Below are 16898 nucleotides of genomic sequence, written 5' to 3'. Positions count from 1 at the left end.
ATAACCTTGGAAACTTTTGAGTTTTATTACTTACTTAATAATTAGCAGAAAATAACTGTTTAAGTATTTATGACTTCACCAAACATGACCTAGAGCCCAAAACAACCCCCTATTCAAAATATTATATATATACAGGGTGGCGCCTATGTTAGTTTCCCCATAAATTGGGATATTTTGCAGCAACACGGTTGTCTGTTCCAGTGGCTAGTGTAAAGTAACTCTCTTTGCATCTGTTATTGGTTTGTGTGTCTTTTAAAAATATTTACAACCCAAGTTTACATCCTTCAGTTGTGGTGGGAGCTTAATAAAAATACTCCTATTATAGTAATTGAAGAATTTAGTAGTAAATATCCAGGTGTCGTGATACCCACTCGACAGTATATGCAGAAGTTAAGTAAGAAATTTGAAAACACAGGAAGCGTTTTAAATGCCCCGAAGTGTGATCGTCCACGATCAATTTGAAATGAAGAAAACCTGCAGACAGTTGCTCAAGCTTTTGTAGTCCTGGTAAATCGACTCGTAAGGCATCTGTTGAACTAGAAACATCAAGAAGAAGCGTGCAAAGAATGTTAAAGCGATTAAAATTTAAACCATACCGTCCATCTCTACACCAAGTGCATCACGAAGATGATTCCGATAGGCGATTGGAATTCTGTGAGACAATAATTTATTATCCGCTCAGAGGCTGATCCAAATTTCTTGCAATCAATTTTGTGGTGTGATGAGGCATGTTTCAAACTAAATGGACGTGTTAATCTGCATAACTGCGTGTACTGGTCGGATGTAAATCCTCATAACGTAATCCAAGCAGAACTCAATGTGCCTGGTGTTATGGTATGGGCAGGTATTTCGAGTACTACACTGATTGGTCCTTATTTTCTTCAAAGAAATGTTAACTCAAAAAGTTGCTTACAGTTGCTGCAATAAATAGTAGCTCCCGAGCTCAGAAACAATCCTGTTTTCAATATTCATTTGCTCATCTGGCAACAAGATGGTGCCCCAGCAGATTTCGGTATCCAAGTTCGAGATTTTTTAAATAACACATTTAAAGAATGGAGTGGTCACCGTGGTACAATCGATTGGCCTAAGCGCTCGTCAGACCTGACCCCATGTGATTTTTACTATGGGGTATTGTAAGGAAGACTGTGTATACTTCAAAACCGCAAACTGCAACCGTTGTATGAAGTGTATACAAAATCAAGGTGTACATTTCGAACAACTATAACATTGTATGGTAAAATGTAAGTATTGCAATTTCATATAATGAATTTGTTTTCTTGCTTAAAAGCGTTTTATTCAATTAACCTACAACGCCTTTAAATTTCTCTTCTGGGTAAACTGACATTTGTGCCACCCTGTATATTACATTATATAACGCGGCTTGTGTAAACAATAACTGTCCCAATAAAATGCCCAAACAAATTGAAACATGGTACAAAAATTGAGCCTGGACTAAGTTCACTGGCTAGCTTGGTACCCTACTTCTTTCCATTATGGTAGCCATTTTAACACTTTTTTATTTGCAACTCCATTATATGTGAACCTAAATAAAAGGCTAAAACTGTTCTGTAATGATTTATAACATTTCCTAAATCTTCTGCAATAAACTTTTTTTGTATCTGTAAAGATTTTCAAGATGTTGAACACATGTGAATCCCATGAGAATAAATTAATAATATTTCAGTTGTCACAAAAATCTACCTACTTATTCTGATAGTGCCAGAAGAACTATTTTCAGTCTTACCTATTGAGCTCTGGTTAGACGAGGAAGACTGAAGCAGAGGGTGGCGAGGGCTGTATCTTCCTCCGTCAGAGTGTTCCGAGTGTTCGTCTATAATTGAAAGATGAAGAATATTGATCAGAACCCTTAATGTAAGATAACATAGTTATTGAGATTATTTCATTGTTAGCATACTTAACAAATAAACATAAAATAATCCAAGGAAGTAAATTAGAAATTTTTTGAAGAGAAATATTTTTATTTTTATGAAACTTTCAAGAATTATATATTTAAAATGCATAAAAAAAGTTGGGATTCATTTTTGACGACTCCCATTGAAATCATGGTGATATTCTATGGGAATTATTTAATTGTAGATCTAGTTACACACAATTTTAAAGATTTTGATTATATAAGAGCTACAACCAAAGTGGACATAAAAATCAAACAAATAAATTTGGACAACTCCGAAAATAATTACAGTCCTAGTGGTTTATCAATAGACAGCTAAAATATGACCATAGCTTTTAAAATGAAATCTTAACTTAGTCATATGCTTAGTAAATATTTCCTATCAAATCCTCGCAGACTGTTCTTAGGTATTGAAAAAGTATTGACACTATTTATGTATTTGGATTAACATTATTTCACCTACGGAATAAATACAACTACTTCAAATTTTTTTGAAGATTGGGATGTTTTTTTTATCAAGCAGCCAGGTCGTAACTGAGGCTGGTTACAACAGGCTGGGCCAGGATATGATGGGGATCACAATGTGTGCTCTTACCTGCTCTGTTCTACATTTTGATTTTCACATTGTCATCATATAATATATTTTACTTCTTTATTATTGATTACCATGCCGCTTGTTAAAATTGCAATACAAATAATCTGCTAAAAAGATTGATTTAGTCGAATTTTAATAGTAACAATGTTATTTAGTTTTACTCATTCTGGTTATTGTCCCTGAAAATGATATGACAATATACTGTGGTTTTTTAAAATTGCCTTTTATCTTCAATTCCAGTTCGTTTGAACAATTACCAATTTTACAAGAAACTGAAACTGAAGACGAAAAGCAATAAAAAGTAAAATATTGTACAATTTTAGTTGTTAGTCTGTGTTGTTGGAAAACCCATAAATCTCGAAATCAGCAGGAACCAAACCAGCAGTTAATCGTAAGAAACTAGATACCAGTAAGAGCAGCAAATGTTCTCATGAAGACAGTAAAAAATCAAATAGCATAAATTGTGAAAATATATAAATAAATAAATTATGGTAATGTGAATAAATTATGTTAAATATATATATCCCACTAATATTGTAAATGCGAAAGTTTGAATGTTTGGATATTTGGATGTTTGGAGGTTTGTCCTTGAATCACGCTGAAACTGCTATATGAATTGTGCTGAAATTTGGAACAGGTATAGCTTTTGGTCTGAATTAACATTTAGAGTGCTTTTTACCACCCATAACACATTCATTCCACCAAATAAAGTCGAATTCAAATTGAAAAATTAGTTTGTTTACATTCGAATGTTTTATGATAAGAACGAAACGTATTTTGACAGCTGTTGACAGCTATAGTACGACAAACTTTCTGAAACATCTGTTTACATTTGAATTTTATCAATAATAAGTAAACAGTGCTTGATCGGTAGTGTAATGCAGATAGTAAATAAAACATTAATATATAAATTTTACTCCAGATTGTGCCAGTGATGAATTAAAATCATCTAATGCATTAAATACTGTTAGAAAACTAACCTTAATGAACAAAGTTATGAATGTTTTCACATAAGTTACTTTAAACTGGTGGGCTTCCTTGACATTAAGATATTACATTTTAACAATGGCTTACGGAAAAACAGAGAAATGAATACTAACATACCTTAACGATTCATTCTTTCGCTGGCTACAGTCCAAAAAACAAGTGTAACGCAAAACTTTAATAACGATTATTTTGGAAAGTTGCATAACCTTAATAAGGATTTCCCCCTTATACCGGAAGTACATAAGAAGTAGGTAGGACTTCCCCCTAGGTCGTAATAGGCTTTTCAGTCCTAGCAAACTCAACTATGTCAACACAATTTTGATCAAAGTAGATTTCCGAGAACTAGATAATTGAACGTATATAAAATTTGATAGAGGCAATATGGCAAGCTAAACTGTGACATAGTAGGTAAGTGAATTTAAATGGTCTTAAGTAGGCACTATTTAACTGAAGTAGGCATCTCGGTCCTACATACATACATATATATATCTTCTTCGTCAGAACAAGGCAAACTCTACTATAGTACTGAAAATATCTTAGACCTGAAATATATGAGAAGGACTGGAAATATACGCTTTTTGACCGAAGTAAGTTTACGAGACCTGTGAGATCTGAGATTTGTGTTTTCTTGATCGGGATGACAAGGCAGATTCAGCTATGACGTTATGTATATAATTAATTAGAACCAGAAATGCTCCTAAACGTGCCAAACATGATACTGTATAATAATTAAGTTAAACTCTGATACTACTTACCACGAACTTAAATAATATCTACCTGATGTATGCCTACTTACGTTTTAAAATTTTTATAGGACTCCTATCATATTACATTATAATTGCTTTTAATAGTAATATAAGGACTTTGGTTCTAAGATTGCGTGTGAAGCCGCGGGTAACAGCTAGTATATATATATATATATATATATATACAGTGGAGTCCCGCTAATCCGAACACGTGTAATCCGAACGTCGGTTAATCCGAGCAGGTCCAGGAGGAATTATTTATAACGATAATGAACAGTTATAGGAACTAATTACATAAAAAATGAAAATGGGTGCATCATTTCGTACATAAACAAAGAAAACTTTAATTAAATAGACATACAGTATTTTATTAAGACAAATTGTGTACGGTACAGTACATAAATAATGAAGTTAAATACAGTACCAAATTGAAACTTATAGGTTAAGTATGAGTTAAATTACTGTATTAAGAAGTGAAATCAAACAAAAATTGGACGTACAGTACTGATATTATTATTGAGTACAATATTAATTGTTAAAAGACATAAATTCAGTTATTGTCTTCTGTCGCATTAAAGAGAGTCTATTGGATGACGCGTAGTTTCGTACAACTATTGAACGCGTGAACCCGTACAATATCCAGTACGCTCACATTGCTTAACAATAGAACTCTCACACTAAATACGGTAAATGTGCTTAGTATTCGCAAACACGTTTATTTGTCAAGAAATACAATGCAACAGTCAGAAAACATGTTTTAATAAACAATGTTGATAATTCTATAACAAAATAGACCCATTCTCAAGTTTAAAACCGTATTTTTCTGTAATTCTGGCTAATCCGAACAATCACATAATCCGAATAGGGCTCGGTCCCAATTAGGTCGGATTAACGGGACTCTACTGTATACTAGCTTATATATAGCTTATATATATATATATATACATATATACATACAGGGTGAGTCAGAAATATGGTAAAATATTTTAAGACGTGATTATAGAGCTAAAAATAAGAAAAAAATGTTATATAAAGGTAGGTCCGGAAACGCTCCATTACTGAGTAATGGCTGGCGAAAGATTTTGCTTTGTTTTCAGTTCACCTGGTGAAATTAAGTGATTCTGAGAGGTTTTGTTCTTACTTTTTAACTCAAATAAGATGGATATATAAGGAAAATCACCTGAAAAATCAAAATAAACCACTCTAGAGGTTGTAGTGTGAACAGTTTTTTAGAAAAAGTATGAAATTTGCAAAAAATCTAAGAACAAAAATACCGTCTTAAATTTTTGAAGTCGAATAACATTGTTAAATGACCAGTAAACAAATTGTTTTTCCTAATACAGATTGTAGAGAATTTAATTCTGAAAACAACCATAATAAACAAAGTTAACTAAATGTGTAAAAAAGTTATGAAATTGACTCCTCACGTATTACACTACACAGCAAACTTTTGCTGTTTTGTAATAAGGAATGAGTATCTGATTAGTAACAGCTGGTGAAAAATAAACATTTTTAGTTCAAAATGTTATTTTTAAATACAATAGACATCTACAATCGCTTTTAGTCTCACCGGAAGATTAAAAAGGATGCTCTAAATGACCTCCATTGTTCAAAATGCACGCGTTCAGGCGTCTTCTCATACTACACGAGTACCAGTTACACCCATACCACTTCCAGCATGTCCAAGCAACTCCATGTTCCAGCAACTCTTTTGCCACAAGACTACGCTCTCCATATTGTTTTTGTCGATGGCTTCTGTTAAAACGTGCTGATCCAAACTTTTTGAATACAATTTTGTTTACCAATGAGGCCCACTTTACAAGAACAGCTATCAATAACTTCCATAACAACCACATTTGGGCAGACAGAAATCCTCATGCTATCAAACCTAATCGCCCACAACATCGGTTTCCAGTTAATGTCTGGGTTGGAATCTTAGCAGATCATGTTGTCATATTCGTGCTTCCTCCCAGGCATAATGGCGTGGTGTACTTGAACTTTTTAAGAGACGAGCTACCTAACCTGCTTGATGATGTACTTCTGAATTTGCGCCAAAACATGTGGTTTATGCATGACGGAGTACCTGCGCACTACTCTCTGGCAGATCGTGGACACCTAAATGAGAGTTTCACAAATCAATCGATAGGCCGAGGTGGACCAGTTTCCTGGCCAGTAAGATCACCGGACTTAAATCCTTTGGACTTTGGGGACAATTAAAAACATTAGTTTACTCTTCCCCAATAGATACCATTGAAGAACTCCGATTAAACGTTTCTAATGGAATAGAAACCATTAAGCAGACACCTGGAGTTTTTGAACGGGTCCGAAACTTGACGAGAAGACGCCTGAACGCGTGCATTTTGAACAATGGAGGTCATTTAGAGCATCCTTTTTAATCTTCCGGTGAGACTAAAAGCGATTGTAGATGTCTATTGTATTTAAAAATAACATTTTGAACTAAAAATGTTTATTTTTCACCAGCTGTTACTAATCAGATACTCATTCCTTATTACAAAACAGCAAAAGTTTGCTGTGTAGTGTGATACGTGAGGAGTCAATATCATAACTTTTTTACACATTTAGTTAATTTTTTTTATTATGGTTGTTTTGAGAATTAAATTCTCTACAATCTGTATTAGGAAAAACAATTTGTTTATTGGTCATTTAACAATGTTATTCGACATCAAACATTTAAGACGGTATTTTTGTTATTCAATTTTTTGCAAATTTCATACTTTTTCTCAAATACTGTTCACACTGCAACCTCTAGAGTGGTTTTATTTGATTTTTAAGGTGATTTTCCTTATATATCCATCTTATTTGAGTTAAAAAGTAAGAACAAAACCTCTCAGAACCACTTAATTTCACCAGGTGAACTGAAAACAAAGCAAAATCTTTCCCATTACTCAGTTACGGAGCGTTTCCGGACCTACCTTTATATAACATTTTTTTCTTATTTTTAGCTCTAAAATCACGTCTTAAAATATTTTACCATATTTCTGACTCACCCTGTATATATATATATATATATATAAATCCGTAAAATCCCTGCAAGTCTTTCAAATTATATTTAAGTGGTACTTATATTTTTGAAGTCATTATAATTATGAATAAAATTTTGTTTTAGCTGAAACAAATTTTTAATTGATTTAAAAAAATTATTCTTAGTTCCTTGAATCTTGGGCTTCAAGTTGTATGTTGGAATATAATGAGCTTTTAAATCAGTGTAGAAGCCCTGTATTATATCTTTTCACAATATGAGGATTCTTGGATAATTAGAACAGCCTATCTTGGTAACAGAGCATTCAATCTACAACTTCTGCATGTTGCAAACTTAGTACGGAACCATAATACACCTGCATATTACAAAGTTAACTTTTCTTTTATTTGGAGCCATAATCTGTAATATTCAAGTAGTAAGAAAAAGGGGAAAGACATTTTTCTGTAACTTTAGTAATATTGGTAAAAATATTTTCGATGAAATTATTTTATAATTAAGGATTTACGATTTTGAAGTTTTAAAGTGTGATCAATTTATTGCACAGTATAAATGAAAACTAAAATTATCTAAACCACAGAGAAACAAGTTCCCAAATTTCCTAAATAAAATTGCAGCAAAATTTTACCCTTATAAGACCACCAACGATATAATGTGGTAAACTTAACCTTACCTGTAGTCTGTATAATCGGTTGGTCTCCTGAGGGTCAAATATGTATTTATGTAAAGTGTATATTTAACAGTTTATTGAACACACAAAATAATTTCACTCGATATTTTTTAGGTTATATTAAAATTTTATACATTGACTGGAGCAGACGCCTTACAGCGCAGAGGTAACTGATGGGTCTCACTCAGTATAGAGCCACAGTGAAGACACAATACATGTAACTAACTACATGTATTATAGCTACGAAGATCTTCGGAAAGTATCCAAATGTTAGACAATTACTCCATAAAAAATCTATTGCAGCTACTGTTATCAGATTCAGTATGCACAATTCCTGTACCCTCCTGCTCGCACTGAGAATGACTCTCAAATATACTTTTAATAGTGAATATATACTGTACTTAAATTATAACATTACCTTCTGGATGTGTTCGAAGATATCCTGAAGAATGACCTGAAGAACTGGAAGATGAGGGACGAGCTGTCTGCCATTGTCTTCCCTGTAAATTTTTTAGATTATTATATTTAAATTCTTTTTAGTTCTTCAGATCTAAATAGCTTTACCATCATAGCTCTTTTCATACTTCAAGTCATCATGTATGCTGTCATTCTCTACTTTACTATCAAGTCATCATGTATGCTGTCATTCTCAACTTTATAAACAATCCCCATGACAAGACAACAACACCTGGATATGACTTTATTCTACCAGCTTACAGGATTGCATTAATTACAAAGAAACCATTGTATGATGGATTAAGACTATTTAACAATCTTCCAATCGAATTCAGGTAAATAAATGAGAGAAATCTCAAAAGAGGACTGCATTAGCGAGCAAATGTAGAAACAATCTGTCTACACAATCAATGAGTTTCTGAACTTCGCAAGTGGAGAATGGTATTTTCTATTACTTTTATTTTATTTCTTTAATGACGCATGTTCTGAACTTGATGTTTATGAATAACATTTTCTGTATAAATCTTCTGTACACATATTTTCATACATTCCACAGTGCAGGTTAATTTACATTGTTTGTAATCTATATATACCCACCCATAATCAGAAATAACAATTATTAGTCACGTCATCATAAACTCAATTTAAACTGTTAATATATATGGTGTTTCATTTGATTTTTGTAACAATTTTAATGAAGTTAACAACAACGTATTATATGTGTTTTAATGTTAAAAGTGGGACTTATTTTTGTTTCTTATTGCAAATCACTATATAAAAAAATCACTACAACCAAAATTTAAAAAATAAATAAATATTACTGTTGAGCTTTCAATAGAGTGATTAAAATTGTTTTAATTTATTTTTAACACACAAAGCTTTGAAGTTAATTTTGTCAATATATTTAATATTTGTTATCTATTATATATTTTTTTAAAAGTTAAAACAACTCAAATAACTATAACAATCTAAGGTAAATTTCAATTGCTTGTTGACACTTTATATATGTAAGTACATCTTCACTACGGACAGAATGACACAGCATTTTTCAGTGAATATTGGCATTATTTATGTTTCTGACATTATTTCATATCACTTGAGCATATTTAACATTACATATGCTATTTAACACATTGTTCGGATGTCTTGTAATTAAAAATATATAACTCTTCTTTTGAAATAGTTATATATTCTCTACCTTTTTGCTTAACCCTAGATTACTTATGTGTCGTAAAAATTACGACTCGCCGTTTCCAAAAATGTTGTATCTAGACAAATAGTGCGCCCCCCGCCCCCCCACTCCTAGTACCTTCCTACCGCCAGTAGACAACACCAGTCGCGGAGTGGCACGCCAACCGGTCAGTTCTATCATTACGCATTTATATCTGTCTCGTCAATTTGACGACACTTAAGTAGTAACGTAACTTTTTTCCCTGAAAGTTGTTGATTGTTTTTATCCTGTTAGATTGGTTTTATTTCATAGTATACGCGTTTTAGCAGTAATTATTTGTAGTTAATTTTAGTAGTTAGTTTTTCCAAGTTGTAAATATCAGTTTTCATACACCATGGGTGATGAAAATGACCGTGTGAGTGCACAAATAAGGAAATATTTAGAAGAGATCCTGACAGTGAAAATTGTGGCAGTGAACAAGAAGATATTTTAGAGACCGATGACGTGGAAAGCTCTGACGCAGACGACACGGATGCTGATGAAACTTACCAACCTCCACTACGGGACCGGAAGCGAGTTTACGTGAGTGAATCGTCTGATAGTGACATTGAGGTTCAGTCGGTTACAAGTAAAAAACGACGTAGGCCTAAAAGTTTGCCTTTACGTCAATCATCTGATAACGGCCCAGTACCTAAAACTAATTCACTAGACCTACCTAATACTGACTCTCCAGCTACTGCAGGTAGCTCAGCTTCTCCTGATGTTCCTCCTAATGATGACTTACTTAGGCCTATACCAAACACACATAATAAAAACTCCGAAACGTTGCCTAGCCCTGAACGACCTACACCTGACCAACCTACGCCTGGTCAACTTATGCCTGATCAACCAATTTCTGATCAACCTACGCCTGATCCACATCTGTTCATCTCCAATGCCAGACTTATCCGAGCTAAGAATGGCCATGTGTGGAACACTCGACCTCAGCCTAACAATACTCGAACACCAATGAGAAACCTCGTTTTCTCAAGACGAGAGGTTGTTGGTAATGCCCGTAACTCTATTTTACCCTTGTCTTGTTTTATGGAAATTTTTTATGAACATATGTTCAATACAGTTGTCAGATATACCAACGAAGAAATTGAGCGGGTGAGTAACAACTACAATGACCCTATAATAAATACCATTCAACCTACTAACTTAGATGAAATGAAAGCTTTTGTCGGACTCCTTGTAAACTCTGCATGGAGCAAAGACAACCATCTTGCTGCAAGAGAGATGTTCGACAGTGAATGGAGTGGCTCCAGGTACAAGTGTGTAATGACTTGCGATCGTTTTCAGTTTCTAATACTTTGTCTTAGATTTGACGACAAAGCAACGCGCAATGAGCGCAAACGCACTGACCCTTTTGCTCCAATACGAGATGTGTGGGAAGCATTTATTTTGAACTGCCGAACAAAGTATAAGCCAGGCAGCTATGTAACGATTGATGAGTAGCTCCTTGCGTTTCGTGGGAAATGTCCTTTTAGGATGTACATTCCTAACAAGCCCGCCAAATATGGGATCAAACTTGTATGTTGCTGTGACAACACTACATACTACATGATTGATAGTGAACCATATTTGGGAAAGAAAACTCTCACAGGAAACCAGCTGGCAGCTGATTACTTTGTGAAAAAGTTGACAACAAGCATCCACGGCTCTAACAGAAGTGTAACCACTGACAACTGGTTCACGAACATCAAGCTGGCAGAGGACTTGTTGCAGGATCCCTTCAAATTGACAACTGTTGGGACAATCCGTCTAAAAAGAAAAGGTGTCCCAAGTGAGCTTGGAAATCGAAAAGAAAAGCCTGTAGAGTCATCGATGTTTCTCTTTGACCGAGAGACACCTTTGGTTTCTTACAAACCTAAACGAAACAAGGTAGTAGTACTCTTATCTACCATGCACAGTGGTCCGACACTTAATTCCAACACAAAGAAACCTGAAATTATCCACACATAAAACTCAACAAAAGGAGCAGTTGATACGCTAGATAAAATGTGTGGAGACATGTCATGCAGTAGAAAAACCCGTCGATGGCCCCTCTGCATTTTTTATGGCATATTGAACATTGCCTTTATGAACTCATATGTGATTTACTGCATGAACAATCTTCGGCTGGGAAACAAACCACTCCAAAGAAAAGCTTACATGAAGCAGTTGTGTAAGGAGCTAACAGAACCACATATGAGATCGCGCCTTCAAATACCTCAACTGAGGAGGAACACTCGAACTGAAATTTGTGAGCTGCTTGGAATTGCAGTAGCACCACAAGCCCCAAGAGCTCAAGAAGCCAGAAAAACATGTTTTTACTGTCCAGCTGCCCTCAGAAGAATGACTACTACATATTGTGTTCACTGCGGCCATCCAATATGTGGACAGCACCGGGCCGTATGCTGCTTAGACTGTGACAAATAAGTACCCAATGAACTGAAAACCTAATGTTTATCAATCTACCTAAACAATAAATACAAATGTAAAAATTTTTCCAATACCAATAAAGTAGTCTCCAACTTGTATATTTTGATATAAATGTGTGTTTAATTCAATATAACAATTTTCTTGTATACAACATTTTTTTTTTCAAACCCTGTATTTTGAAAATGTTTGTCAAATCTAGGTACGAAATGAATTTTTTTTCACAGGATGTGGCAATGATAAACCTTTCAAAATTTTTTCACCAAAGCTTTAAGAGTTGTAAACCAACACAGGAATATTTATATAATTAAAAAACATGTTTAAGGCCTTATATAAAAAAAAAATATATGTGAGTCGTCAAAATTACGACACTTAAGTAATAATGTAACAATAAAAAGGCTTAAGTAATCTAGGGTTAATGTAATTAATTTTCATGTTGTTGTTCATAATTGAATATTATGACTAGTTTGTAAGAGATGCTCTGAAAAATTTCATTTTAATGTTGTTCTGGATATTTTAAAGTTATGAGACCATTCTCCACTGTATGACAAAAACTGGTGGCTTGTGTACGCTTTATGACAGAAAAAAAAATTTTTGAACTTAGAATAGATCTTTTTCTTCATCCATATGGATCAGCTAGATTATTCGCCTTTCCAACATGCAGATATCATGTTTTTGTAGGTTGTGGACATTCTTACTAACATAAATCTGGTTATTATGACTGAAATAACATAACTCTTAGTGGAAGTGATGTAACCCAAATACAAATAACATTTGTAAAATTTAATCTGTAAAAAACAATTAAAATGGAAAGTAACATAACCATTTAATACATTTTTTTATGTATTTGTACATTACAAATGTACAAATACATTTTTTGGAGGAACTCAACCAATTGAAATTTCTATGTTTATAGTTTAGATTCAGTCTAAACAGCTACTACTGCAAGGCAAGAATATGTTTTTTAACAACGAAGACACTACCACCCCACATTTGCTTACAAAATAATTAAAAGACCACTAGTATTCAAGGACAATTTTGGAAAATGTAATTTATATATATATATATATATATATATATATATATATATATATATATTGAATCAAATAATCTTCATATAATTATATTATTACAAAAAATATTTTTCTACAATCTGTGTTACAATACACTGGAAAGAACATACAAAATGCTATAAAGTGACAAATATTCTAGCTCTCTAGAACAAATAGCACAGCTCCTATGTAAATTTAAAAAATTTGTTCATGTCTTTTTGGTGAATATTTTCACATTTTATATAGCTGTACTTCAGAAATGAATTGAGATAAAATTTAAAATATTTCATAGTCTTAGCATTTAACTTGAGTATATCTAATTTGAACAATGTCTGCGGTGGCTAGTTAAACTGAGTGTGTTCAGTTGACATGGAATGAAGCAGTACGAAATAAGAGAATGTTAGACACAACAGATATTTCTATTACTATTATCCAATACATAATGGCAGCTTTGTTACACCTTTACCTCAAGAATTGTAAGACAAGAAGTGGTTTGGAAAATGTGTGACAGAAAATACATAGAATCCCAATGAATCATTTAATAATGTCATTCCTTAAGTCAAACTCTAAAAAGAATACTTGAGATGTGTGCACTAAAAAGGGCACAATATTTGTGGTGGATAATTTTGATATTATGGTGGATATGAGAAAGGACATTAAAACTTAGACTTTGAACTTTGATGACATGCATTGTTGTAATGACGTAGAAATAAGGTTATCAAGATAAATTACAGACAACCTGTGGCAAAAAGTAAATATTTGATTTTCATCTAAACTACTAAACAGTGTGTCAGAAATGCAAAATAAGTAGGCTGTATAGTGAGTTTCTGAAGGAATTTAGGAAGCACTAAATTCATTTAAAGAGAAAGTTTATTAGTTTAAATCGAGGAACCGTTGTGAGCCCCAGAACTTCATTATATCAAGAAGTTAATCTGTATACCCTACACAGGTGTAAAACATTTTTTTAGATGGTTTTTTTAAACATACTAAGTTTTTTTCTAAAGAACTACAAAAACAACAATAATTTGTTTGTATATACGAGTAGATATAGCTCTCATCTATCAAGTTAGAAAACTATACCAAGATCTCTTTTTTATTACTTCTGAGAAGAAGTAACTATATATATCCACTCTACCCAATAAAGGTAAAAGTATACCACTTTCATATGATGGTTTAATATCTTCTTCATATATAATTAAAATAATATACATCTTTACTATACTCAAGTCTATAGAACTTTGCTCGTAATATAATGTTACTTCATTATTTCAACACAGATGATATTATGGGTTTGGTATTTCTCAGCTATTCACTCAATGGATCAACTTCAGTTTGCTTTATACGCTAAATACTGCAAAGTAAAGAAAGAAAAGAAAGCTAGACAATAGAAAGAATGGATTCCGCATCAAGCGATAAGATGTTCAAAGTCCACACAGCATTATTCACATACGACAGACCGTTATTTTATCTGAAAACCAGCTCAGTAAAATCCACATGCATTCATAATTAGCATGGTGTCAACCATTGTTTAAGGTGTTTTAGTGAACAGGTGATTTGACAGGGGAGAGTACAGATTTGGTTTTTATATTGCTTATTATAATCAATGATATTTATTATATTGAATAACAAAACTAGCAAATATTTAACAATTTATAACAGAGTGTGTTAATTTAATATTCAACACCATAAACTTATAAATATGTAACAAACCATAGCAATTAAACAAACAAAACAGTAGGCCTAAACATGATTTGTTGTGAAACCAGTAAAATTTTCTCCTGTGTAGAAATGCACAACTGCTTTCAAAAAGTATTTCATCACCAGTTTAACATACTAAAACAAGGAGCAAACCCGTTAACATCTTTTGAACTTACTTCATTTAGTAATTTACAGATAATTTATTTGTTAAAATGAATTGATAAATATTGGTTAGCCATTGCGGCAACCAAAAAACCTGTGGCTGCCATATAATAAATAGTCACCACCACATTGAATCATCCATATTCTATTTATCTAAACTAATAAAATAAATTGTCGAACCATATTACATTATAGGTATTTTAAATTACAGTATAGTTCAACTGTTTTTATATCTAAAAAGTAACGATTTAATGACAAATAAAACACTATCTAGGATATGTGTATTTATAAACTTGTAATAAACAAAACAGTGTAACATTTAGTTACATTTAACTATTATGAAGGATAAAATGTGTCTGACAACTTATGACACAAATAACACATGTGTATCGCCACTGTAAATTACTCAAACACTATACAAATGATTGTACTTTGTGTAAATGAATATGGAACAATATTCTCATCCAAAACCTTAAAAAGAGCTAGCAATACTTAAGTATAAATACTTATATTTAGAATATTTTTGTACTTGATAGTTTGGGTATTTCTAATTGATAATTTGGTACCCTGATTCGATTGTGGTGGTGGCCGCTTTCTAAACTGCAACCAAACCTGTAAAGAATGGATCTGATGCTTGAAAATAAGAAGTATAATATGAGGGTCCACAGCCAAATCCCCCAACCACTTGGGACACCAGAGAGATAATGAATAAATTACTGGATGAACATGGCTAGGCATTAAGAAATGGTGTGTAAATTGTCATAGCACTAGTTGCAGCACAAAATTCATGTCTGTAGCATCTGACTTTTATAGTTTATTATGGCCTTGACTCACTAAAAAACTGTTGTAAGAGTCCAAACCAAATTGAATTCAAACCCAGCAACAGATTAGAATTACTATGGTTCTCAATTCTGGTAGGCTATTTGGGTTAGGCCTAAGTTCAAATTATGAAAAGGTCTAACTTTAATTATTCTCTACATCTAAACTTACTTCTTGATAAACTGAAGATCCTGCTACTGGCCTCGCCTTATCTTGATTAGCTGGAACATGTCTTCTCTGAGAATTACTAACACTTCTCTTTTTAGAATGAGTTCCTCGATGAAACATCATCGTGCTTATTAAAATTTTCATATTTTTGGAAAATTGACAGTAAGAACACAACACAGGCTAGTGCATCCTGATTCAGAAAATAAATTATACTTTTAGTTGCATTCATGGATTAGAGGTGTCCATGTACACAATTACACAGGTAACATTGCTATAAAAAATAAAAATCAGAATTTCTTAATAATTAAAAAGATTATTATAGAAGAGTATTACAAAGATTTTATTATTACTAACCACTGCTCAAAAATGGTTTCTCAAAATTGGACTAGGCCTAACCTCCACCACATTCCCATGTGGACAAGACCAATAAAAATGCAAAAAATGTCAAAAGTAAACTATTAAATGTAATATTTGATACCACTACCAAATAACAAAACACATCATTACTATTGAGTTGCATCTTGATATCACAACATTTCGGATTGAGACTAATCCACTAGACAAGACCAACATAAACTCCCACATACCACAGATAAATATCTCATGAACTGAAATGTCTGCTTTTCTGCTTGCAGCTGAGCGATCAATCAGCTGATGAAAATAGAACAACTCCCTTCTCCGGTAAACATTTTCAAAATATTTTTAAATTTTATTATTTTTATTTGAGCATGCCTGAAACATATTATAATTCTATAATGATATTTAACATGACCGAGCAATAAAATAATGCATACCTATTTTCCTTAAAAATTCAAATGTTTAATCATTATGCCTGAAATGTCTTTAGTAAATGTTGGAAATAGTTTATTTTATTATCACAGCATCACTTTAACAATTCCGCATTTAGCTTTCTGAAATAATTTGTTTCCTACCGGTAATTACAAATAATTTTAAGTATGCTGTAAGTTTTGAAAAATTGTTTAAATTCTGAATCGAAATAGAAT

The 16898-nt window shown here is 32.7% G+C and overlaps 1 protein-coding gene across 1 annotated transcript in view; it reads right to left on the bottom strand.

Annotated features, from left to right (window-relative positions):
- The window catches only part of LOC124362588 (putative protein kinase C delta type homolog), a 58846-nt gene extending 42224 nt beyond the window's left edge, over window positions 1–16622 (bottom strand). The window contains exons 1-3 of the mRNA XM_046817235.1: window positions 15898–16622; window positions 8327–8408; window positions 1745–1831 (exon numbers count right to left, since the gene is read on the bottom strand). Of these exons, the coding sequence (XP_046673191.1) occupies window positions 1745–1831; window positions 8327–8408; window positions 15898–16038 (310 nt within the window). The 5' untranslated portion in view covers window positions 16039–16622. The remainder of the gene's footprint in view (window positions 1–1744; window positions 1832–8326; window positions 8409–15897) is intronic.
- Window positions 16623–16898: the final 276 nt, after the last annotated feature.

Source organism: Homalodisca vitripennis, chromosome 1 (assembly GCF_021130785.1).
Source record: "Homalodisca vitripennis isolate AUS2020 chromosome 1, UT_GWSS_2.1, whole genome shotgun sequence".
NCBI lineage: Eukaryota > Metazoa > Arthropoda > Insecta > Hemiptera > Cicadellidae > Homalodisca > Homalodisca vitripennis.
The sequence above is the reverse complement of the archived record's forward strand: the minus strand, read 5'-3'. Positions and strand labels throughout refer to the sequence as shown.